General features: G+C 40.2%; 1 protein-coding gene across 1 annotated transcript; it reads left to right on the forward strand.

Moving 5' to 3' along the window:
- The first annotated feature begins 3,591 nt into the window (after window positions 1-3,591).
- Window positions 3,592-27,780, forward strand: abcg1 (ATP-binding cassette, sub-family G (WHITE), member 1). Its single transcript, XM_053507493.1, has 14 exons — window positions 3,592-3,850; window positions 7,048-7,165; window positions 9,282-9,414; window positions 9,523-9,573; window positions 10,189-10,334; window positions 18,258-18,381; window positions 18,639-18,753; window positions 19,001-19,149; window positions 19,277-19,378; window positions 23,287-23,455; window positions 24,962-25,062; window positions 25,884-26,042; window positions 26,149-26,267; window positions 27,170-27,780. Exons 1-14 carry the CDS (start codon window positions 3,607-3,609, stop codon window positions 27,396-27,398), a joined length of 1,959 nt encoding a protein of 652 aa, XP_053363468.1. The 5' UTR covers window positions 3,592-3,606; the 3' UTR covers window positions 27,399-27,780.

Here is a 27,780-nt window from a genome sequence, read left to right on the forward strand (position 1 = left end):
GTATTGTACAAATAAGCTGTAGGTTTTATATATTCACACAGGTGCATCTCAATAAATTAGAATATCAATGAAAAGTTTATTTATTTCAGTAATTCAAACTGAAAGATGGAACTCATTATATATAGATTATATAGTTTTATTACACACAGACTGATTTGTTTTTTTATTATTATTTTTTTTTAATGATTATGGCTTACATATAATAAAAACCCCAAAATTCAGTATGTCAGAAAATAAGAATAGTACTTAAGATGGAAAAAAAAAGGAGGTAGAAGTGAGATGTGGTATGCAAGTGATCAGTCTGTGGCACGACTGAGGTCTTATTGAAGCCCAGGTTGCTCTGATGGAGGCCTTCAGCTCTTCTGCATTGTTGGGTCTGTTGTTTTGCATTTTCCTCTTCACAATACTCCATAGATTCTCTAAGTGGTTTAGGTCAGGTGGACAACCAAGCACAGTAATAGCATGGACCTTAAACCAGGTATTGTAGTTTTGGCAGTGTGGGCAGGTGCAAAGTCCTGCTGGAAAATGAACTCAGCATCTTCATGAAGCCGGTCAACAGAGGGAAGTATGAAATGCTCTAAAACTTCCTGGTAGACAGCTTTGCTGACCTTGGACCTGATAAAATACAGTGGACCAACACCAGCAGATGACAGGGCTCCCCAAACCACCACTGACTGTGCAAACTTTACACTGGACCACAAGCAGTTTGGAATCTTTGCCTCACTTCTCTTCCTCTAGACTCTGGGACCTTGATTTCCGAATGAAATGTACAAACTTTTACTTTTATCTGAAAAGAAGACTTTGGCCCACTAAGCAACAGTCCAGTCCATTTTGTCCTTATCCCAGGTAACACGTGTCTGTGCATAGTGGTGTTTGAAGCAATTACTCCAGCTGCAGTCTACATCTCATGAATCTCCACCCCCCACGCTCCCCTGCATCATCTCTAAAAGTCGTCTAGTAATTCCGCCAGCTCGGGCGAGATGGTGATAGCTCCCCCCCAAAAAAACGTCTAGAGGACTATTCTACGGTCTAGCATTCTGTCACGTATCGGTTGTTGGCGTGGCATAAATGTGGAGGAAGCAGACTGAGAGTTCATTTCTTTTAATGATATATTAGCACAGTTACAAACCAAAAACAAAAGCTCTTTTCCTAGAGCCCTCAGAGAACTTTAATATATCAACTCTCTTTACAGAACAACCATTATCTAAATAACAATAACAAATACTAGACGCCAGACTACACTCGAGTCAGGCTATTTATAATACTCAACTTAAATTACTCGCCTCGTTTCAGGTGCGTGCTCCTGTCACCTGACCGAGGCGCCCTATGGGAAATGTAGTCCAACTGAAATTAAACTGAAACAAAACAAACGTAATCAGTGGGTGTTTTTGGCGCCCTCTAGGGGTTAACCCTTACAGTCTATGTGTAAGGAATCTATATAATGTATAAGGTTCACTTTTTTTTAATGAATTACTAAAATAAATCAACTTTTCAATGATATTCCAATTTATTAAGATGCACCTGAACACAACCGCTCAAAAGTTTGGGATCACTTGCAAATGTATTTGTTTTTAAAGAAAAACACATTTTCATGCAATTTACAAACAATTTAACCCATTTCAAAAATAATTAAGTTAGCGTAATTTTCATTGTAATGGAGCGGCCAGCACTGTCTCCGGATCTAAATCCTAGAGTGGAAGACACAAAGCCTTGTAGTACAACAGAAAAGGTCCCAAATGTAAGCCACCATATTTTATTATGTAAGATTATATATAAAATATCTGCAGAAGCTGAGGGATGACTGGAGGGATGACCTCAGATGGGGCTGAAGACAGAAAGCAGCATGTGAACTAACTAGGGTGGCACACTGGAAGAGGGTGAGAGGCTTGTCAGGAGCCAATTCAGAAAACAAGGAAGATGTGGTGGGGCAGAATGGGCATAGACAGAGCTGGGTCAATATTACTATAACGTGCCCTATTTAACTTCTTGTTAACGTTATTAAAATAAGGTTATCCTTTAATGAGCATATGGTGGATCCTCAATAAAGTGATTCAGTGTTAAAGATTGTATACTATTTTATCACATTGTAAATATCTATTTTTATTTTCATTTAATATTTCATTTTATAGTTAATTTTATACACTTCCTTATGTGCTCAAAATTCTAATTTTAATAAATATAATAATAATTTTTTCCCATTTCAGAACCAGAGCTTAGTGTCAGTTTAGTGATAACAGTAGGTCTTTATTTCTGCTCGATTGTATTTGCAAGGACGTCCGCAAGGGGGTGCAAACACTAATGTGTGGTTAATTTGCTCTGCTTGCATCTCTTTGCCCGATAAGAAGAGATACTGTATCCACCTCTTTATTACAATGCCCATTGCCCAATACCATATTTATAGTAAATGCCCCCACTAAGACAACTTTAAGCCTGAGACTCATATAGTTATATGATTTATTATTGTTAGCAGTTATGCTTGGTATATAACGTTGTATAAGTAACTTTAACATCTTGGCTGCCGCTGAGATCTAACATAACTATTCATACTGTAACTGTAGATGATGATGATCATGCAGCAACGAATTTGATCAAAATGGTCAACAGCCAGCGAGCCATTGGTTGACGTCATCAATTCAAGTGCAAGCCCCAGGTTGTAAACAGAGCGCGTGAGAAAGTGAGGGAGAGCGCGCGCACTAAGTGATCATGCGCGAGATTTCTTCTCACCTGGCCAGTTACTCAGGGGTGCACTTGGGAGGAATGGCATATTTTATTTCAGCCTTCTCCGTCAGCAGTACTACTGTGACCAACTCTATCATAATGGTAAGAAAGGCAACCAGTGTCTCTGTGGCAGTTTAGGTCATGCTAGAAAAGACAGTCTGATGTGCATCATGATAAGATACCTAAAACGGTGAAACAGTAGCTGTTTCGATAGTGTCTACGGTGAGCAAATAAACTTAAGTTACCTGCTTTGGGGGTGGAAATAACATCACTTGATATTTTAGAAAAATGCATAGGAATAAGTATAATATTGTGTAACTGTTTACTGTATAAAGATTTTCTTTATATTTAAAGTAAATTGGCTAACAATATGACAATATGGCAACTATGTCTAAATAATTTTTACATGTTCTCTACTTACATTTTGTTCATTCTGTTATTTTTTTATATAAATTTTTGACAGTTTCTTTGATATTATTAAATTAAAAAAGACAACACAGTTTTGTTAAACAACCATTCTGTGGTATGTCAGAGCAATAGTGTTTTCATGTAAACTTATCATTCGAGCAAAGCTATAGACAATCTTTTCCTTCTGCTGAACCAAAGGAAAACTTTGGCTGAAAGAAACCCAATGTGACTCCTGTAAACAGGGATTATGCCTCTTTGTAGTTATTCCTCCATACTTCCTGGATAGTGATCAACACAATTACTGCACATACCAGTGTCAAAACAATGTGACATAAAGGAATTCTAATGGTTCTATAGTCGTGCCGAATATTTAGAAATTAGTTATAGTACAGTGGGTTTTTTACCCTGTTTTATTGGAGCTGTTTTATACAGAGTTGTATTATGTTTTTAAATCAGAACACCAATGGACCTCCTGATCTCATGTTGGACCCCAGGACAGTTTGCATTTCCATTGATGATGTAATGACCAATCATACTAGCAACCAACAGACACCACTGTTAAACAAACACTTGAAAAAATTGGAGAACAAACACCTGAAAAAATTGGAGAACAACCTAACAGAGCCACAGCGCTTCTCATACCTGCCACGCAGGCCTGCAGTCGATATTGAATTCAGAGACCTCTCATATTTGGTTCCTGAGGGACCATGGTGGAGAAAGAAAGGTATGATTTTGAGTAATTTATTTAAAGGACCACAGTTTTTTTCTATTTTAAACAATTCTTTTAAAATAGTTTGTTATATTGCATCATTATGTACATTGCCTACATTTGCTCTCTAAAATCTGAGTTGGGAATTGTTAAAAATTTCATTCTGTGAAAAAACTGTTTTTGTCTCATTTAATAATTATTGTCTATTTAAAATATACTGTAACATATGCATTGCTTTAAGTCATTTGGTAGATTTTTTCACAGGTGAAACAAAATACCGTCCCAGCATGTACTGTGGGGTTCAGAACAGATGAATGAACAGGAAGAAGCTAGTTTATTTTTTATTTTTTTTCTGGAAGGTTATTTTACGTATATTGATTTAAATTTGTACTTTGCTAATCCTTGCACAACATCTAAATATTAACACCCAAATTAGACAAAAGTCATCTGTAAACTCAGCAGAGAAGCTAACAGTAAGAAGTTAATTATTTATTCAGTTTATAGTTTATAAGTTTATAAGTTCAAAATGGTTTTAAGAAAGTACTTTTAAGTAAAGTAAATTATTTACAATGCTTTATATACCACAAATAATGGTCTATATACATCAACATTTTAGGGGAGCCTGTTAGCTTTTTTCTTCTAAGATACACATACATTTAGTTTAACAGTATTTAACTTAAAAATCTACATATGTATGTCGGTCATTTTATGGAGGGTGTTATCACAGCATTTTCTTTATTTTACATTTATTAAAAAGTAAATAAAAAAAGTAAATCTTTATTATGAAGTAAAGACATATACTGTATCTTTCTACTTAGTCTTTACTCTTTACTGCTGCTAATGGTTCACCTCATCATGGCTCATATTACTAAATCCATTAGTTATATTCTTGCTACTTACACACACATGTAATGCTACCAGTGCTAAGCTTAAAAGGACAGTTTACTACTATTTTGATCAAATAGCTAGAATACTCTATTGAGGTCCTAGAAAAGACACTATACAGACAACTAGGGACATGATCATGGGCACACAGGGTTTTTCAGCACAAATTGCTGAAAAAGGTCAATGCTTTGTTACAAAAGAAAGGTGCCAGATCACTGCCTCTGACACAGCCTCTGAACTTGCCAGATTAAAATCTGATCGAGCAAATAAACTTGAGATCACATTTGGGTCCCACCCTTCAACCCATGGTACCCAAAGGATCCTCTGCTAATGTGTTGGTGCCAGACAGCACAGCACACCCCTAAAGGCCTAGAGCAATGGGACAATTAATTCTTTCAAACTAATAATACTTTTATTATGTTCATGAAAACAACATGTATTTGCATTATTCTGCAAATGTCACTGCATTCATGGTTTTGTTCTGCTGCATTGTTATTATTATGATGCCCATCAATTCATCAACTTTAGTTAGAGGTTTATTCAGAATTATCATTAAATATTATGATTATAATAATGCCAATAATAAAAAAATATATACAATATATATGGACAATTATATATAGAACTATATTGACATCCTACTGATGGGTAATTATTTTATTGAATCAAAATATCTAAGACATCTGTCCTTTACTGGGTCCTCATCCCTAACCAAGTGCAACTGTATCCAGAGCCTTTGAGCTGTCTAACAAATCTTTGTAATCCATATTTAGTGGAGAGTGAGATCTGGCAATATTAGTGTCAGCGACCTTGATACACAGCTCAGTTGGTAACTGTCGGTCAACAAACTGCATTAACCTCAGTTACTGTATGAGCACAGGGGTTGGGATGGGCCGCATAAATTATGATGAAACTGTCAGCCAAGCACATACGCAGATAAAAGTAGTACAGCATGATACTGTGTATATGCATTTTTTTAGTTGCCAGGTCACTTGATCTTTAGTTGCCTTAAGTGAGATATTTTGTGGCATGTGTTGTTGCAATACTACAATGTTTCAAATGAAAAATAGAGTAAGGCAATGATTATTTCTTTAAGTGACAATTTGCATTTTCACAAGTTACTAAATTGATTTAATAAAAACATTTTCATCGTTCTTCAGTAAACATATATACACACAGATATAAGACACCATTAAGCTTCTCAGTATGCAGGAACCTTGTTTATAATACAATCCATTGCTACAGGGTCCATGATCACTCGACCGCTAAGAAATATGATTTAAAAAATTTTCTTAGGCAACACTGCTGGACATGAATATCTTACCAGATACTAGTCTGTTAATTTATACAAACTTTAGGCTGTTAATTCTGCATAAATGTGGTGTTACAGGATAAAAAAAAAAACACAATCTGATAAAATATTTTACATTTGCACCTTCGTTGAACCCGGGTTGTTAGTCTACCAACATGTGCAATTTGAATGGTCTGTGAACCCTAAGCCCAATTTTGCATTATTTTTGGAACAGCCCTCGTGTTGCAGACAACGTTTTGTCTGGTGAGGCAAGGCTGTGAGTGTGCAAAATTCATCCTCTTTAAGAGCTACTATGGGGATCCCACACTAAATGAGGACACCGAAGGTCAGAGATATTTGTGACTACTAATCCAATTAAACTCACAGCCAAATAACAGGTCGCCATCTGACATTTTTCACAATCTGCCACTGTTTATTAATATATAATTAATATATTATGTCATCTTCCTTTTAAAACCTACTTACAGAATAAATACTGTGTAAATGGCACAATGCTAAAAATGTGAGAAATGATGAAAAAAAAATTCAACCATCTGCTTTTGTTGTTAAATACATATAAAAATTTAAAAGATTATTTGCAGTCCATTATTAACAGTACATACATCCACTTACATATAATGCAAATACTACATAAGCATGCAAATGCAGATTATAGAAAAAGAAGTCTTTAGACAGCTTACAAGAATAACACCTTGGATCAAATTCAGAATGCATTGTCAATTTGGACAAAAGTAAGTGGATTAGAACCATGGAAAATCTAAAGGATCGTTTGACAAGAAAGAATGAGCATTATTCTATAGGAAATAGGCAAACAGGAGCAATCATGCGAAAAAAAGGTGTTCAACAATGCTTTCTTTCACCCCATTTACAAAGAGCCACCTTATGTCAGGAGGAGGTCATTTGTAAATATGTTTTATTCACATTGGGCCTGACATGAGGGTAAACCATCTCTCTGTTTTGAACATTTCGACAAGTTTCTCACAGGTACCCACTGAATTGTCCTCTTTCTTCTTAGGTTACAAGACCCTGCTTAAATGCATCTCTGGCAGTTTTAGCAGTGGGGGTCTGGTGGCCATTATGGGGCCCTCAGGAGCAGGAAAGTCAACTCTTATGAACATACTGGCAGGATATAGGTGAACACAAGAAAGCTATTTCTCTCTCTCTCTCTCACACACACACACACACACACATACACACACACACACATACACACACACACACACACACACACTCAGACACACACTTTATACACACACAATCTTATTTACCATGTGATGTACATGCCTTACAGTATATGTGCACATGGTGTTGTCTTTAGTTGGTGTGTTCACATGTTGTCGAGCATGTGGAGCTTAAAATAATAAGTGAGATTATTACTAATGACATTATAATATAGCATACTGCCTTGAAAAAAACTGCCATTAGATTTGATTACAGTGTGCAATGTGAAATCCCCATGCTCCCAAAACAATTCTTTCATAATTTTAGTCCTGAAATTTACACAGTGCTGTTAGGGAAAATACAAACAAAAACAACTGATGGGAAAACCTGGTCAATAAAAATATTCATGTAGTCAGCTGACTTTATTTAAATGCCACATAGCTTTGTTGAGCATAGAATTGCTCAATCTAAGCAACCCCAGATCATAATACTGTACCCTAGAGGCTAGTAACGTGGGCACTTTTCAAGATGGCTTCATTGCTTTATAAGCTTAACTTCTTGCACTGATGCATCCATCACCTTGGAATATGAAGTGTCTGGATTTATTAAAGTACATGGCCTTTTCTATTACTCCAATGTCCAATATTTAGGCTCCCTAGAAAATTAAAGCCTTTTTTGTCTAATTAGCTGGTTAAGTGATTTCAGTTAAGTGATGCGCTAGTTGTTTCTTTTCCTTAATTCAGGTTGATGCAAGTAATTTTTTTTTTTCAGGGATGTTTTTCTATCCTCTGGTGATTGTAAACACAATAAATGTTAAAGGAAACCTGGTACAAAAAAGTATCCAGCTGTCCAGAGAAGAACACTTTGTTCTTCATTGCACAGATTAATCTCACAGGCACAAGGGCAAGTCAATACACATTCGAATTCAAAGCTGTTGTCCAAAAAGCATGCGGTATAATCTGCTGCTGTTATTGCATGGCATCCATAATCGTAATATGCAAAGTCTTTAACTATTATGAATAAATGTACACTACAATTCAAAGTTTGGGGTCACTTGCAAATTTCTTTGTTTTTTTTTAGCGATTTATTTTCTACATTCTATAACAATACTGGGGATTTCAAAAGAATAAAATAACACATATGGAATTAGGTAATTACATAACAACAAGAAAAACAACAGTTAGTTGTTATTTTAAGACACAGAGGTCAGCCTTTCTGTAATAGTTCTTGCAAGAACAGTATTGTCAAGTGCATTTGCAAAATCTGTCAAGCACTATAATGAAACTGGCTCTCATGAAGGAAATCCCAGGATGGCGAAACCAAAACCTACCTCTGCCGCAGACGAGAAGTTCATTCAGAATTATCTGCCTGAAAAATTACCAATTAACAGCACCTCAGATTAGAGTCGTTATGAAGTCTTTACAGAGCATAAGTAGCAAAAACATCTCACCACTGTTCATAACACCTTCAGCATTCCCTTACAATGTAGAAAGAAATAAAAATCAGGAACGATCATGGAGTTAGAAAGTGACCCCAAACTTTTGAATGGTAGTGTATGTCCGCAAATCAAGATTTTCATTATAGAGTTTTTACTTTTTACCTTTTTACTTAACAGGAACTTATCTTTTAACTATTGCTTGGCAAAAGGTGATCATGCTGACTCTGTTTGATTAAGCATGAGCGTTTGTACAGTATGTTGCTGATCCTGCAGTGTTACTGTGCTCATTCTGCATCATCATAGACAGTACTTAGCCTACAGGAAAAAGGAAAAAAAAATCTGCTGTGTGTAATGTAAATAAATTTTGATTGGTTGTTTGTAATTTTATAGCACATTGTTTAGGTTTTTAAGTCCATCAGATTTTAATTTATTATCATCTCAATTGTCATAAGGGGCTAAAGTTGAGGTATGATGGCATTGACTGTGTCTTAGACATTTCCCACCAGTTTGAACTTTAATCATGTTTTTCTTTCTTTAATCATGTTTTTTTAAATCACAATGTAGCAATAATAATGTAGATTACACTATTGAGTTTCTATTTGTAAATGAAACTGGTTAAATACATACTCAAAAATTGCTTTGATTTTTAGGGAAAGAGGAATGAAGGGAGATATCTTGATAAATGGACAACCCCGAGATTTGAGGTCCTTTAGGAAAGTATCTTGTTATATTATGCAAGATGACATGCTTCTGCCGCACTTGACGGTCCAGGAGGCTATGATGGTAAGGTGCTTTGGAACTTTGGCTAAAGCTAATGCTAACGATTTTGGAAAAGGAGGATAATCAGAAAAGTGTTTGTGATCCAAATACCTCTAAACTTTGCTTCCACAGGTATCAGCTAATCTGAAACTTCTGGAAAAGGAGGATGGTAGGAGAGAGATGGTAAGAGAAAACTGTGTGAACTTCATATTGCCAGTTTCACTTGTGTGTTTAGTAATAAAAGGATATACAGTGGGGCAAAAAAGAATTTAGTCAGCCACCAATTGTGCAAGTTCTCCCACTTAAAAAGATGAGAGAGGCCTGTAATTTTCATCATAGGTATACCTCAACTATAAGATACAAAATAAAATAAAAAAAATCTAAAAAATCACATTGTAGGATTTTTAATGAATTATTTGGTAAATTCCTTGGTAAAATACGTATTTGGTCACCTACAAACAAGCAAGATTTCTGGCTCTCACAGACCTGTAACTTCTTCTCTGTCCTCCACTTGTTACCTGTATTAATGGCATCTGTTTAAACTCATTATCAGTATAAAAGACACCTGTCCACAACCTCAAACCGTCACACTCCAAACTCCACTATGGCCAAGACCAAAGAGCTGTCAAAGGACACCAAAGGAGCCAAAGCTAGAAAAAAAATTATTAGGTGTTGGGATGATTTTTGTGTAATTACTTTTACAAAATTAAATGCTAATGCTGAAATTTTAATTTTATGTGGCAAACACAAAGAAGTAGATACTAATAATAATACTAAATAGTACCTCTGTCTTGGTAGGTGTGCGAGATCTTGACTGCACTTGGCTTGTTGGAATGTGCTGAAACACGCACATCTAACCTCTCTGGTGGCCAGAGGAAGCGCTTGGCAATTGCCTTGGAACTTGTCAACAACCCACCTGTCATGTTTTTTGATGAGCCCACAAGGTGAACCCCTTGAGAAACACTCACTCATAATACATTTTCATTTGTACTATTACATGTAATAAGGATTGCTTTATTCAGTGGTGTCAAAAGTATTCACATTCATTACTTGAGTAGAAGTATAGATACTAGGGTTTAAAAAGACCTTGTATGGTTGTCTACAATAAACATTAGTGCTGTCAGAATAAAATGATTGCACCTCGGTCAGGTGACACGGATGCTCACCTGAACTGAGGATGCTCATTAGATTCCTTATAAATAGCTGTTAGTTCTGGGGAACTGGGTTGAGCATTAATGTTAATTTCAGTTCTGTTACGTGGGTTTTGTTTTGTCTTGTTATGTTCTGTTTTAGTTTGTTTAGTTGGTATTTGGTTTATGGAGCTTTAAGTTAAGTTTATATTTGTCATTATTTAGTTTGTCTCTGTGTCTCGTAGCAGAATTAGCCTCTAGGAGAATTAGCCTTTTGTGTTTACCCTCATGTGTGAGTAACCTCCTTTGCATGTGTAGTTCTTAGTCTGTATAAATACTAACCAGTGCACTACTAACCTGCTTAGATCTTAGTCTGTTTAGTCTTCGAGTCTGTCTAGTCTCCTCGTCTGTTTAGATCATAGTCTGTTTAGGTACTAACCTGTTTAGCCACTAACCTTTAGAGTTCTTAGTCTGTTTCATACCTAGTCTGCCGTGTACCTAGTCTGTCCGCCCCTTGGGTCTGTTTAGCAATTGGTCTGTTTAGCTACTAGCTAGCTTAGCAGCTAATGTGCATAACAGCTAGCCTAGCTAGTCTTGTGTGTGTTTAGCCCCTGCATGTATAGTCCCTAGTGTTTAGTCCGCTAGTCTGTTGTGTCTTGTCTTGTCAGGTTTGTATCCCATGTCTGTACTGTATATTAGGTTGTGTGATCCCTTGTCTGTGTATTAGTTGTTTATTGGTTTTGGTTATAGTATGCTCCCAAGTTCAAGCCAACTCCCTTTGTTCATGTTTGTTTGGTTTGTTTATAATTAAAATACTTTGTTTCACCATCATCCCCCTCTGTGTCTATGCCTTGCCACACCATGCCCACAGTCCACACACCATGACATATATCTGTCAGGAACTAACCCGAGGTGACCAGAAGATGTAGCTTTAGCGGTTAGCCCTGTGGTAAACCCAAACGCGGATTGACACGAATAGGCAGGATAATCACACTGTTTAGTCTAAGGACTCTCACGATTGGGGAGTAAGGGAAAGACACAATCTAACCCACATCCTAACTCAGTACTCAGTACAAAAGCAAAACCAAGAAAGTGAGTACTCACGAATTGGTAAACGCATCTGAGGCGACATCGGCAAACTGAATGACTGAGCGTTGTGCTGTGGTTTGTTTACTCCTCTTATACTTCCTGATTCGCGACCGCATTACTTCCGGGTCCTAGTGCCGGTCGCGGATTGAGTGTGCATGACAGTACCCCCCTGTCCAGGACCGGCTCCTGACGGTCCTGGGGTGGAGGATACCCGACGACGGTAGTCTCGAATAAGTTCGGGGTCGAGAATGAACCGGCCCGGAATCCAAGACCGTTCCTCATCTGAGGACGTGTGAATCGAGGATCCGACGCACGGTGTAGGCGGGACCACTGTCAATGATGCCGGGAGGAGGAGCAGGGGGGTGGGTGGAACCATTGGAGAGGTGAAGAAGGGTTTGAGTTGGGATGTGTGAAATGTGGGGTGAATCCTGAGCGCCGCAGGCAGCTGGAGCCGGTAGATGACAGGGTTTATCCTTAGGGTGATGCGGTATGGTCCGATGAAGAGGGGCGAAAGTTTCCGGGATTCCGTGTGCAGATGTAGGTTCTTTGTAGATAGCCATACCTTGTCACCTACATTGTACAAATGTCCCGGGGGTGTCGACGGCGGTGTTGAGTGATGTAGTGGTTGTTGGCATTCTGGATGGTGAGGTTGGCTTGGTTCCAGAGCCGTCGACACCTACGGACCAACTGTTGGGCCGATGGTACGTCAACCTCCGGTTCTTGATGGGCGACCATTGGGGGTTGAGAACCATAGCACATCTCAAATGGGCTTAGGTTGGTAGCAGATGAGACGTGCAGATTGTGAGAGAGTTCTGCCCATATGAGGTAGCGGGCCCAGGAGCACTGGCGATTAGCAACAAAACACCTTAGGTAGCGCTCCAGTTGTTGCTTTGGTGAACCGGGCGGTGAACTAGGGCCTTCTGTCCGAGACAATGTCTTTGGGGAACCTATGCAGGTGGACTACGTGTTCCAATATCAGCTTAGCTGTGGTTTTGGCTAATGGGAGTCCGGTGAGGGCCACCAGGTGCACTGCCTTGGAGAACCGGTCAACGATGGTTAAGATGGTGTTTTTTGACGAAATCCAGGGCGATGTGCGTCCAGGGTCGTCGAGGAACGGGAAGTGGTTGGAGCTCTCCAGGACAGGGTTGATTTATGTCTTTAGCCCTGGCGCACACCGGGCACGCCTGAACGAACTCTGTGACGTCCTTTCTCATGGAAGGCCACCAAAACGCCCGTTCGATGAATGATAGGGTTCTCTGGGTCCCCTGGTGTCCGGCAACAGGCGAAGAGTGACCCCATTGGAGGATGTCCGATCTCACGTCCTGGGGCACGTAAAGTCGTCCAGGCGGCACGCCTGCCGGTTCAACCTCCGCAGCCTGTGCCTGGCGGACCCTCGTCTCCAAGTTCCACTGAAGGTGTGCAATGATCCGGGAGGAGGAGATGACAGGCACGGGATCCGCCCCGAGGAGATCTTCATCATACTGCCTCGATAGCGCATCGGCCTTGGTATTCTTGGACCCCGGGTGGTACGACAGATGGAAGTCATATTGCTCAAAAAATAGGGCCCACCGTGCCTGTCGTGGATTGAGCTGCTTTAAGTTCCTGATGGTGATGAGGTTCTGGTGGTCAGTCCAGACGATGAATGGCTCACTGGCGCCCTGGAGCCAGTGACGCCATTCCTCCAAGGCCCACTTTATGCCCAGCAGTTCGCGGTCCCCTACCCCGTATCGCTGCTGAGTGGGATTGAATTTTTTGGAGAAGAAACCACAAGGGTGTACTTTCTGGTCTGGACCTCGTTGGAAGAGAACGGCGCCGGCACCCACATCCGATGCGTCCACCTTCACAACGAAAGGTTTGTTGGCGTCTGGGTGGAGAAGGATAGGAGCGGTGGTGAAACGAAGACACAGTTCTTGTAAAGAGGAGATGGCGGCGGGTGTGAGTCGAAACGGGTGAGGCGAGGGCCTGGTCAATGCAGTTAATGGCGCTGCAACTGTACGTAGCTCCGGATAAAGCGACAATAAAAATTCGCAAACCCAAGAAACCGTTGAAGCTGTTTGAGGGTAGGGGCCAGTGATGCACAGCTTCGAGCTTCTGTGGGTCCATGGCCACACCCTGGGGTGACATGACAAAACCCAGGAACATTTTGAAGTGCTTGTTGAAGGCACATTTTTCCAGCTTGCAGTACAGCTGGTGAGCGAGCAATCTCTTGAGAACAGCCCGGACGTGTTGGATGTGTTCTTTGATGTTGTAGGAGTATATGAGGATGTCGTCTAGGTAGACGAACACCCATCGGCCCAGCATGTCCCTGAGGAAATCGTTGATAAACTGTTGGAGGGCTGAGGGTTGCAAAGTCCGAAGGGTATGACCAGGCTCTCGTAATGTCCGGTGGGTGTGATGAATGCCGTCTTCCACTCATCGCCCTCTCTGATACGCACCAAGTTGTAGGCGCTCCGGAGGTCTAACTTCGTGAAGACGGTGGCACCAGAGAGGGCTGAGTTGGTGAGTAGCAGCGGGTGTCTGTTTTTTATGGTGATCTTGTTTAGCCCCCGATAGTCAACACACAGGCAAAGTTCGCCTCCTTTCTTCTTTAGGAAGGAAAACCCCGCGGCCGCTGGCGAGGAGGAGGGCCGGATGGTGCCATGGCGCAGGGCGTTGGCGACGTACTCCTCCATGGCTTGTGTCTCGGTGGCCGACAACGAGTAGAGGTGGCCGCGGGGGGGAACAGAGCCCGGCTGAAGTTCTATCGCCAGGTCATATGGGCGATAAGGTGGTAGGTGGGTGGCTCTTCTCTTGCAAAAGACTTCAGCCAGGTCTCGATATTCTGGTGGAATGGCGTCGTTGTCGATGTCAGGGGCCTCGGACTTCTTGGAACACTTCCCAGCCTGTGCCCGTCTGCAAAGTTCAGTGCAGGTTGGCCCTCACTGGAGGATCCGGTTTTATGCCCATGAAATCAGAGGGTCGTGCTGTAGCAGCCAGGGATAGCCGAGTATTATGGAAGGTGATGCGATGGGTGTGAGGTAAAACTGCAGCTGTTCCTGGTGTTGGTCGATGGTGAAGGTGAGAAGTTGGGTCTGGTGAGTGACGGGGCTGGACGAAAGGGGCCGACCGTCATTGGATGTGATGTGAATTGGCTGGGATAACGCCTCGATCTTCACCCCCATGTCTTTGGCATAGGTGGAGTCAAAGAAGTTACCTGCGGCACCAGAATCGATGAATGCGGTACTTCGGACCCGTTCATGGCCAAATTGGAGGGTTACCTAAACCGTCAGGCAGAAGGTGGTGGCGTGTAGCGTGAATGGTAAACCTAAACGCGGAGTGACATAAATAGGCAGGATAATCACGCTGTTTAGTCTAAGGACAATCACTATTGGGGAGTAAGGGAAAGACATAATCTAACCCGTGTTCTATAAACACACACTCAGTACGAAAGCAAAACCAAGAAAGTGAGTACTCATGAATTGGTGAACGCATCCGAGGCAGCATCGGCGAACTCAATAACTGAGTGTTGTGCTGTGGTTTGTTTACTTCTCTTATACTTCCTGATTCGCGAGCGCATTACTTTTGGGTCCTAGTGCCTGTCGTGGATTGAGTGTGCATGACAATATCTATCTATCTATATATATATAATATTGTAGCGTGTTTCACTGCTACGAAGGGACTTGGAGAGACGAGTGAGCTTCCTTGCTGCCCAATGCAAATGGCTGGGAGTATTTTATTCATCACGGCACGAAACAGCACAAACCACACAGTCAACAGTCAATAAACACAGATCAACAGGACACACTTCTCACCCACACACACACACCTTGGCCGAAGCCACTAACCCAAACACCTTTCCTCGACAGGGTGAACACCTAACAACCCCAGAAGTGTCCCAGTGTCCCAGAAACACGGTCTCTTGCCGCAACAGCTGGCACTTTTTCGGGGTGGGCCGCAAATTCGCCCGCCGGATAGCCAAAAATACCTCCCGTAGGTTAGCTAGCGCGACCTCAAACTCCTTGCCGTGCACCAATAAATCGTCCATGTAGACGACACAACGGTTGCGAGGAATATCGGCCAACACTTTCTCCATCAACCGTTCGAACGTAGCTGGAGCATTACATAGGCCGAACGGCATGCGCCGGAATTGCCATAGCCCTTGCCCGATCGAGAACGCGGTTTTAGGTCGCGCTTCCGGGGCGAGCTCTACTTGCCAGTACCCGCTACGCAGATCTAACGAGCTAAACCACACCGAGCCCGCAACGTGTTCCAGCACATCATCTATTCGCGGCAACGGATAAGAATCTTCGCGTTACCTCGTTCAACCGCCGGTAAACAACACAAAACCGCCACGATTCGTCCTTTTTACGCACCAACACAACCGGTGAAGACCACGGTCCGGACGCTGGCTCTATGACGGACGAGTCGGCCATCTCACGCAGCTTCTGCTCGGCGATAGCTCGTTTAGCTAAGGGAAGGCGTCTCGGATGTAACCGAACAGGAGCTGCGTTACCCGTATCAATCGTGTGCTGCACTAAATTAGTATGTGTGCACTCGCGCTCATCTACCGCGAAAATGTCCCCGAAACTCATGTAAAAGGGACCTCACTGTGTCGGTCTGTGTCTGACTTAGCCCCACGCTGCTACGCTGCATAAGCTCGGGCATTATTCTCGCTCGGTCTGCTACCGGATGTTTACATGGCGCATCCACCGGAAGTTCTGCCCCCCTGGTGCGCGCTACTAACACATCCGGCTGCGCTTTGGGAACTAGCAACCTGGCTAACCCAAAGTTACCACGTAACGTTCCGTCAGCAAAATTTAGGACCATACCCCACCTTTCCAAAATGTAAAACCCCAAGATACAACCATCCCTAATGTCTACCACAAAGAATGGATGAGAAAGACTGATTGCACCTACTTGTATTCGCACAGTGCGACAGGCCCGTATCTCCAAATAGCTCCCCGACATGGTGCGAATGGTCAAGGCTGGGGCCGGCAGCATACAACCGCGCTCGCCCTGTTCTAATACTCCCCAGCGCAGCAGCGAAACTGTAGAGCCGGTGTCCACAAGCGCCCGTAGCGAAACGTTGTCCAGGCCACAGTTCACGTAGACGCCCGCGCAATTTCCTACACGTCCTGACCGGAAGTTGGGCCCGGCAGTTGGGGAAACAGAGACGGCTGTGGGAGGCGGCTTCCCCGCAGCTAGTTGTAACGGCTGCTGGGGTACGCTGTCCTCAGGCCTGAGAACATTGCAGCGGTAGTCCGGCGGTCCTTGGCCTCGGCTGAGTCGAGGCCTAGCCGCGACGGGTAGCCCTGTCCCCGGCTAGGTTTACCTACCGAGCGGCCCTGAGCCACGGGAAAACACTCAGCTCTTTCGCCGCAGTGTTCTGCCATGATGGGCTCGGCGCGCTCGGCTTCGCGCAGCGCCTCAGACAGGGAAGCCGGTGCCGCTAACCGGATGTGCTCGCAAAGCTGTGACGGCCAAATTCCCTGCAGGAACGCACGGCGAGCTAGCTTTTCCTGCTGGATGGGCCCAAATTCCGGGTAGCCCCGGCGTGCGAGAGATCCTTGGCGAACGCCCCCAGTGGCTCGAAGGGGCTCCGCTCACGGGTCGCTAGCTCTTCGCACGCGGCCTCCTGACGGTCACCCGCGCCAAAACGGAAGTGGAGCGACTCCCGCAGCTTCGCCCAGTCCTTCCTCTCATCCGCCCGGAGGTCTTCCAATGCCTGGAGCGCCTCGCCCTCTAGCGAGAGGTCCACCCGGACGGGGGACCTCTCGCTAGAGGGCGAGGGACCAGCCTGCAAAGTCGGCGGCTAGTCAGGTCAGTGCACCTAACAACCCCTCCCGCAAAGCATGATGATTACTAGTCCAAAACCCCACCCACGCCACAATATATTAAGAAAGAATAGCAATACTATAAACACAAGTGGTTTCTAAAGTAGTCTGTGTAAGAGCTTTCGAATAGCTTGGACAGGAGAGAACACAAACTCACTTTGTTGCTGTTCCCACTATTCACTCTCATGGTGTTTTTTTTTCTCCATAAGTCCATTTTATCCTCTTATTAAGGTTGTCAGTGCTGACACCTGTTTTTTGTCACAAGGGGGTGTGTGGCCTTGTGTAATTTGTGTAGTAAGCATATAGGACCACCTGGCTCTGATGGCACCTTTCGTGTTTACTCACATTTTTCAAGTGACCAAAAAAATGAGAGCAAAAACAATTTGATCTGAAAATAAATTATGAGATCATTGAGTCACTTGCTTGATGCAGTTATTGCATGAAACGATATGCAAACAAATATTCAATATTGTTTAAATTACTTTAAGAATATCTGTTCCAATACATTTGCTCAGTTAAAGATTATATGATTTGCCATCAAATTTTTGAGTCAAAGTTGGAATTCTTGTCAGTTACTTCACATTCATCTTTTAATCTTAGATGTTATTAAAAAAAAGTTTCATAATAATCTTTGCCAAGGTGCACTGAATTTGTTCTTATCTTGTCATGGACCATTGCCTTTTATTTATTTTTCCCTTTAATTTGCCGCCCAAATGTAAGTTTATGAGTACATGTGCATATTTATTATGTTTGTACAGTTTAAAACCATCTCTCTTCCTATTAACACCATTAATTATATAATTATCAATTATAGTTATATATGCTTTCTTTTCAGTGGACTGGATAGCTCATCCTGTTTCCAGGTGGTTTCAATGATGAAAGCTCTGGCTCAAGGAGGCAGAACAATTATTTGCACCATTCACCAGCCCAGTGCCAAAGTATTTGAGCTCTTTGACAAAGTAAGCTGTATGTTGATAAGGATTGATACTAGTTTGTAATAACTGATAACATTATGTTAAATGATAAAAACACAATTGACATTCTGACAAACTGAAATGCAAGATAAGGTTACAGTATATTGACTGTTTTTTATGCAGGTTTCTCATACCGCCCCACCAGGATCTGAACACTCTGTAGTGTAGTGATGTTCAAAGCAAGGACAAAATATTAAAACAGTTTTATCATACAGTTTGACTCCTGTTTAATTGTTTTACAGCTTTATGTTCTAAGTCAAGGTCAGTGCATCTACCAAGGGAAGGTATCAAACCTAATCCCCTATTTAAGTAAACATGGACTCAACTGCCCTACATATCACAACCCTGCTGATTTCAGTACGTATCTGATAATTTCTGTTAAAATGTTTGAAACAAATGTGTATCACCATGAATAAATTATGATTACCCTTACAATAAAACTTTTCACAGATATTTCATAAAAAATATTTTTTTTGTTATTGCATTGGACAAAAATGATGACAATCTATATTGTACAATTTATTTTGTTAATAGTGCATATTGTGTGTATTGCACAAGTTTTTGAAAGATAGTGCTTGTAGAATAAATTATCTTTTTCCCTCAGTAATGGAAGTGGCTTCTGGAGACTTTGGTGACCACATGACTCTGTTGGTGAAAGCTATTAGTGAAGGAAAGTGTGAGAAAAATTACAAAAGTGAGATGAATGGTGACGATGCACTTACCTCATTCTTTTGGCAAAAAACATCTGATGAGGTACAAACACAATGCTGAATATTCTAGAAAATGTGATATAAAATAGGTATTACTAAACAAATGGACTAATGTAAACTTGTGTATGATATTATGTAAATTGGTTATAAGAGGTATATCTGTTTTTTAGGATTCTTCTTCCACTGAAGGCTGTCACAGCTTCTCCGCCAGTTGTCAGACGCAGTTTTGCATCCTCTTTAAAAGAACTTTCCTAAGCATCATGAGGGATTCGGTAAACATAACTGCTAATCACTACATAAATGTAGTAACACATCATGTTTCAATACATTTGCTGTCTAATACATCAAGTAAGTTGTCCAACATTTAGACTGTTTAGACTATTTCCTAATTAATTATTTTACAGAGAAACTAAAATCTTTTCATATTATTAAGTAAGAATAGCTATGAGAATTAGTATGGCTAGATGAAAACCAAAACGTCAACAAGAAAAAATAAACAACTAAGATCATTGAACAGATGAAAGAAGACTCTGTGTTGTCTATATGTTTTACAATATTGTCACATGTGTTACAATACAATAAAATACAATACAACACAATAGAATACAATATAATATACAGTACACTGGCTGGCAAAAAAAGAAGGATGCATTCTCTAATATTTATCTAATAAATATATCTAATCTACATCTAATCTAATATATATTTAGCTTACTTCTGCAATACAGTAAGTCAAGACTCGTCAAACCCCATGATCTTTTAACATTAGTTCAAAGACTAATATTTATACTAACTGAAGCTATTTTATGAATTAGCATCTGTAACAAGTGGTTTGTTTATGGTCATACAGCTGTTTAATTCCAATCCGGTGAGTTTGGCTTTGTCATGTTGTGTGTGTGTTTTTATGATGCAACTTTAGTAAGTGTTAAAGTGATCTCAGATCACAGTAATTTTATATTTTTTTTCCTCCCATTTCTTCTACAAAGTTGATGGTTCATCACTATTCTGCCAGGTTTTAATGCCCTTAGTTGGTTTCTTTTGCATAACCATGGAATACATCTTTTAATATTTAAATTACTTACTGCATCAGTAATGGTTACAAGAACTGTCAACAGATGATAATGTAGTAATTATCAAGAAATGGCTCTTGTTTATTTAAATCTCAGCATTTTAGCAGTGACATGGGTGTTGAAGCCAGATGAGTTATTTTGAGACTTTCAGAAACTGCTGATCTTCTTTGATTTTCACTCACAATTTTATAAACTTTACACAGCACAGTATTAAAAAACCCTGAGTGATTGACCTTTCTGTAGGTGTTAATCTTTTGATGATAAGATAGAGGAATCAGAGAAAATGGCCAGATTGGTTAGAGCTGTCAGGAAGAGGAAGAAGGAGAAGAACTCCATGCAGACAGTTACATAAACTCTGGATTGCAAGCAAGAAACAATTGCTAGGGTACAGACTTTAAACTTATTATAAACAAATAAGTATTCTTGTCTAAAAAAAAAAGAAGAGAAAAAGAGGAGGCAGCTGTGTCCAGAGAGGGAGGGAAATATGTAGGAGTGGAGGGGTTAAAATAGGTACTTTGTTGGCAAATAGGAATGTTGTCACTATGACTGATAAAGGGAGATAGCTAGCTGATATGATAAGCGAAGAAAGGGTAGATATACTGTGTGTACAAGAGATTATGTGGAAGGGGAGCAAGGCTAAGAACATTGGAGTTGAGTTCAAAATGCTTTTCTATGATGTAGATAATAAGAGAAATGGTGTAGGTCTAATACTGAGTGAAGATTATGCCAATAGTGTAGCGGAAGTGAGAAGAGTGTCTGATAGAGTGATAAGTGTGAAACTGGAAGTTGAAAGGTCAGTGCATCTGCTCCACAGGTAGGATGTGATGTGATGTAAAGGAGAAAGAAGATTTCTGTATCTGTAGAAGAGTATTGTATATTTCACCACAGGGTGACATACAAGAGTGGTGGAATATCTGTGTAGGAGATGCAATCTGAGGGAGATTAGAGACTGTAAGGCGGTTGCAAGGGATAGTGCAGCTAGACAACATTGGATGGTGGTAAAGAAGAAGCAAAAGGACTGAATTAGATGGATTACCAGGATTAGATGGTGGAAACTGAAGAAACAAGATTTTTTTTTTTATTCAGTGGGGGGGGTCAGACTACGTATTAGTTAAGAGATGCTAGACGACTGGTTAGCTACTGCAAAAGTGGTAAGGGAGACAGCTAGGAAGGTTATTGGTATACCATCAGGATAGAGAAAGAAAGCAAAAAGAGAAAGAGACTTGCAAAAAAGTATTGGGATACATAGAGAGATGAAGAGAGTAGACAAGAGTATAAGGAGATGCGATGTAAGGTGAAGAGGAAAGCAGAGAGACAGAGCGAAGAAGGATGTACTACCGGGTAGGGTGATAAAAGACGCATATGGAAATATACAAGCGAATTAGTATGAATTAAGTGAAGACAACTACTGTATAAAGAGGATGAAGAGTGGAAAGGCAGTTGGTCTGGATGACATTCCAGTAAAGGCATGGGAGTGTTTAGGAGAGTTGGCAGGAGAGTTGCTTACTAGATTATTTAACAAGATCCTAGAGGGGGTGGGAGGACGACTGATGAGTGGAGAAGAAGTAGAGTAGTGGGAAAGAGTAGTGGAAGATAGGTTGAGAAGAGAGGTGACAATCTGTGAACAGCAGTATGACTTCATTCCAAGAAAGAGCACTACAGATGCCATGTTTGCTTTGAGAATGCTGATGGAGAAGTATAGCGAAGGTCAGAAAGAGTTACATTGTGTGCTTGTAGATCTAGAGAAACATATGACAGGGTGCCCAGAGATGAACTATGGTATTACATATATGTGGAAGTATGTGGTACAAGATATAACAGCATTATAGCAGTGAGGTGTGTCATAGGTACCATTGGTGGAGGTGGGACTGCACCAGCAATCTGCTCTTAGCCCCTTCCTGTGTCAGTGTTGATGGACAAGTTGACGGATGAGGTTTGACAAGAGACCCCACGAACTATGATGTTTGCAGATGATATTGTGATCAGCAGTAAGAGTAGGGAGCAGATTGAGATGAGTCTAGAGAGGTAGAGGGATGCACTGCAGAGACGAGGCATGAAGATCAGTTGGAGCAAGAGGGAATACATGTGGGTAAATGGAAAGGAAAGTGAAAGATGCAGGTGCAAGAAGTAGGGGTAGGGAAGGTACAGGAGGAGTTCAAATATTAAGGGGCCAACTGTCCAAAGCAATGGGGAGTGTGGTAGAGAAGTAAAGAAGAGAATGCAGGCAGGGTGGAATGGGGGGAGAAAAGATGTAGGAGTGATCTGTAACAGTAAGGTATCTTTAAGAATGAAAGGGAAAGTTTACAGAACAGTAGTAAGACCAGCAATGTTGTACCGGTTGGAGACATGCGCAGAGGAGGGATGAGGGGTTTATTAGGTGGAAAATGTTAGAGATGGACCTGCCAGGAAAAAGGAAAAGAGGAAGGCCCAAGAGCAGGTTTATGGATGTGGTGAGGCAGAACATGCAGGAGGTTGGAGTGACAAGGGAAGATGTGGTAGAAGAAGTAAGTTGAAGAAAAATGGCCTGCTGTGGCAACCTAAGAAGGAGCCGAAAGAAGAAAAAAAGGAAAAAGATAAACAAATCAGTATATATCACAGAAGCATTTACAAGCAGCAAACAGAGGGGTAGAGCAATTATGCTGCAGTTTTTGCTAAGCAGACTCAATTAATAAATTTAGTTTGATTGACTATAAAAACAATTTTGTTCATTAAGTCCATTATCTATAATTTTTAGGGGTCTATTATAAACAATAAGACAGATAAATCCAATAAAAATAGAGTCCCCTATGGTGATAGGCGTTATCTAATCAATAATGGCCAGTTGTAAAAAGATAATTATATATTTGTGAAATGGTGCTATGAAATAAGTTTGAAAATATTAGAAATTAGAGTATTGTACTGCTAGATTTAGCAATCAGCAGTATAAGGTTACATTTTGCTGACCAAGTTGTTATCTTCAAATACACTTTTTCAATGCTAAATGGTTAATTTATGTTTGTTCTTAATAGCTTATTGAATTTACAGGGAGAAAGTATTGTATTATACAGCTACATATACACTTGTATAATCAATATTAAAACAATAAAAATAGTGTTTTTCTTTTTGACTAGGTGTTGACCCACCTGCGTATCACCTCTCATATTGGAATCGGGCTGCTGATAGGGCTTCTGTACCTCGGAATCGGAAACGAGGCCAAGAAAGTTCTCAGCAACTCCGGTTTCCTTTTTTTCTCCATGCTTTTTCTCATGTTTGCTGCTCTGATGCCCACAGTGCTTACCTGTGAGTGGATTAAATGGATAAATTTCTATTTGTTTTCTGTCTATTTTATTAGGTTTTAATCTTTCTAACAGCCTACAGTGTAAATAATATCTTTCTATTTTTTCGCATGTCTGAAAAATTAATATAATTATATATTTAATTGCAACAGTGGACAAGGAGACTTGCTGGTGGAACGAGGAAGTCCAGGAGTGTATACAGGGAAAGAGAGCTAAAAAGAAGTGGAACTCTGAGAGGACTGAAGAGAGTAGACAGGAGTACAGGGAGATGCAGCGTAAGGTGAAGGTAGAGGTGTCAAAGGCCAAACAACGAGCATATGAGGACTTGTATGCTAGATTGGATAGTAAGAAGGGTGAGGTGGATCTGTACAGGTTGGCGAGGCAGAAAGATAGAGATGGGAAGGATGTGCAGCAGGTTACAGTGATTAAAGATAGAGATGGAAATGTACTGACAGATGCCAGGAGGGTAATGGGAAGATGGAAGGAGTACTTTAAAGGGTTGATGAATGAGGAAAACGAAAGAGAACAAAGAGTAGAAGAGATGACTGTTGTGGAGCAGGAAGTAGCAAATATTAGTAAAAGTGAGGTGAGAAGGGCATTGAAGAGGATGAAGAGTGGAAAGGCTGTTGGTCCTGATGACACACCTGTGGAGGTATGGAAGTGCTTAGGAGAGGTGGCAGTAGATTTTCTAACTAGTTTGTTTAACAAGATCTTAGAGAGTGAGGGGATTCCAGAAGTATGGAGAAGTGTATCGGTGCTGATTTTTAACAACAAGGGAGATGTGCAGAGCTGTGGCAATTACAGAGGCATAAAGCTAATAAGCCATACAATGAAGCTGTGGGAATAAGTAGTGAAAGCTAGGTTAAGGGCAGAGGTCAGCATTTGTGAGTAGCAATATGGTCTAATGCCTAGAAAGAGTACATCAGATGCAATATTTGCTTTGAGGATGCTGGTGGAGAAGTACAGAGAAGGTAGCATAGAGTTGCATTGTGTTTTTGTAGATTTAGAGAAGGCATATAACAGGGTGCCGAGAGAGGAGCTGTGGTGTTGTATGAGGAAGTCTGAAGTATGTTAGGGTGGTGTAGGACATGTATGAGAGCTGTAAGACAGTGGTGAGATGTGCTGTAGGTGTGACAGAAGAGTTCAAGGTGGAGGTGAGTCTGCATCAAGGATCGGCTCTAAGCCCCTTTTTGTTTGCCCTGGTGATGGACAGGATGACAGATGAGGTTAGACAGGAGTCTCCATGGACTATGATGTTTGCAGATGACATTGTGCTTTGTAGCGAGAGCAGCAAACAGGTGGCAGATGATACGCTGTGGCGACCTCTGAAATGTAACAGGCGAAAGACAAAGAAGATATACTTTATTGCAACAAGCCAGAATTTTTGAAAGATATATATCTGATAGTCATCTCCAACATATCCGTAACCTACAAAATAATTTTCTTAAAAGTCCATGTTATTATTCTTGTGTATCATCTAAAATATTTTCGTTGGTATTTTCAATTCTAGTCCCTCTTGAGATGGGTGTTTTTTTGAGAGAACACCTAAATTACTGGTACAGTCTAAAGGCATACTACTTAGCAAAGACTATGGCCGATGTTCCATTCCAGGTAACATGTTTTATGTTATCATATGAAATGCATTATAGTGATCTAATTATGGCTTTAAGATCGTATTTCACACATATGGTAGAAGGATGACAAAATATCACATATTAATTGTACAATACAAATTTAAACAGTGGAGAGGTTGAGACTTTGATGTTTTAAAAGCTTAGAGGGGATTTACTTACGTCAGTGTAGGGTGCTCCTAATTTAGGAACATTCAGCGTATGCATTATATAAGCAATCTTTGTTTCCTGTTTGAAAGGCTTTTTTGTACCATTAATCTTCATTAATGGCTGAAACAACTATGAATTTAATAATGAATTTTTTTGTCAAAAGTGAGCTTGTACACATTATATTGTTTTCATGGGTATAGCCTGCCTTTTGCTCTAAGTTCCCTGGGATAGGATTCAGACACGTCATAAATCTACCAAGGATAAACATTATAGATAATGAATGAATAAGGAAATGAAGGAAAGAATGGAAGAAGGGAAGAAGGAGGGAAGGATGGATTCCATTAAAGGCTAATCAGATTTTTATAGTGTATTTATATATTTCTTATATAGAGGATCTAGTTAAATTACGTCATTGTGATTTAAGCTATGCTTAAAAATGAAACTCTCTATAAAAACAGAGATGTGAGTTAATTTAAATACTGCCATAGTTAAGTTCTTGACTTGAACAAACCAAAAAGTGCAAATGGATAAAACCAGGTTTCAAATTCTTAAATTTGTTATGGCTCAGTTAAAGAGATGACATTCCATGACTCCTAACCACAATTATACCACTCTTTAACCACAATTTATTTTACTGATTTTGTCTCACAGATTGTATTCCCAGTGGCATATTGCAGCATTGTTTATTGGATGACCTCTCAACCATCAGATGCTATTCGATTCATCCTGTTCTTGGCTTTAGGTACGCTGACATCATTGGTGGCACAGTCTTTGGGTCTCTTGATTGGGGCAGCATCTACGTCACTGCAGGTGATATTAACTTCTCTTTTCATACAATATTTCAAAGTATGTTTTAATTAAATAATGCAGTGTTGTTGATTTGTGTTTTTTTTTTTTGTAATATTCTATTCCTTAGGTTGCCACCTTTGTAGGACCAGTGACTGCCATACCTGTGCTGCTGTTTTCAGGCTTTTTTGTCAGTTTTGACACCATCCCAAAATACCTTCAGTGGATATCTTACATTTCCTATGTCAGGTAAAAAAGTATTTTACTTTTTTTTGTGAGAAAAATACTACTAGTAAAAAGTACTACTAGTACAATTATTTTTTATGCCTTTATACTAGAGTAGGAACCTGTATTTTAACTTGTAGGTTAAAGAGTTTGTAGAAAGAGTTACAGGGTTAAAGCTAAAAATAAAGTAATAAGCTTTAATAATCACTGATATTATTGTCAGGTTAAAGCCCATGTACATGTCTGCCTGTCTTTCTGTATGGCAGAACTTTTTGCCTAACTTGTTAATACAAAAAAAAATACATTTTGTATGGTTGAGTAACTTGTGAATTGTTTATGCGCACTTCTTTTGTCGTCAGCCAAATAAAATCCCTGTTCGGTAATTGAAGAGTAAATCAATTCAATTTAATTTAATTTTGTATAAAGCTTTTCTCAAAACAAAGTTATGGAAATGTGTATGAATCAAAATCAATCAGAATCACACGAAAGATGAAAAATAAAGATTATGTTTTATCCCAAAATGAACGACACCAGTGCATTAAAATTCACTTATACCACTTCACCTATGTTATTTCAGTGGTGAAAATATTAGGTAATTTCAGTACAAAAATATTTAGTTTGGCTTTTCCAATTAAAGTCTGCTTAAAGCAGCTGTTAGTTTACATCGAGCAAGTAGCTTATTAGTAACCTGTTTTAAAGTAGATTTTAATAGTAGATACCCGAATGTTCTCATATGAGGACATGAAATTTTCTCTCAACTGAATCTGTACTTTGTACAGTCCTCATATGACGACATTCAGGTATCAGTTGGTTAAGGTGTTGTGTAATATAAACCAGTATTGTGTGCAAATGATTGTGTTAATGCAATCATTCTCCTAATGTGTCAGTTGGCTGTTGTCTAATGCTTGTTGTGTAATGTTTTTCAGGTATGGTTTTGAAGGAGTTATTTTGTCTATCTATGGGTTGGACCGTGCAGACCTATACTGTGACAAAAATGAAACATGCCACTTCCAAAAATCCAACGCCATATTAAAGGAGCTAGATGTTGAGAATGCTGAATTGTACCTGGACTTCATTGTACTGGGTGTCTTCTTTGTTTCTCTGCGTCTTATTGCTTACTTCGTCTTCCGCTACAAAATCAATGCTGGGAGGTAATCAGCAAGACAGCAACAACTTTGACAAGACTATTACATATAGGAAGGATGAGCAGAGAGAACAAAAATGGGTGATTCTTTCTTTAAGCTGCAAAAAGGACTACTATATTTGTGGAGGTTCCAACAGGACAGCAATACACTAAACAGTTTAGACTAATCATTTTTGGTGTTTTATTTGACATTTGACATTGACATGTACGGATTAACTTTCCATGTATATGTATATGTGACGATCTGCAGTTGTTCTGAACAGCTATAACAAAGTTGGACTCATGTTTTGTGTTATGCTTTTTACATTTTATGTATAACATTTTGTCTTTTGTCTGGGTATGATGGGTCCTGTCCTTTTAAAAAAAGGGATACAATACAATTAGGTAAACATG

The sequence above is a fragment of the Clarias gariepinus genome, chromosome 11, assembly GCF_024256425.1.
Source record: "Clarias gariepinus isolate MV-2021 ecotype Netherlands chromosome 11, CGAR_prim_01v2, whole genome shotgun sequence".
In the NCBI taxonomy this organism is placed as follows: Eukaryota; Metazoa; Chordata; class Actinopteri; order Siluriformes; family Clariidae; genus Clarias; species Clarias gariepinus.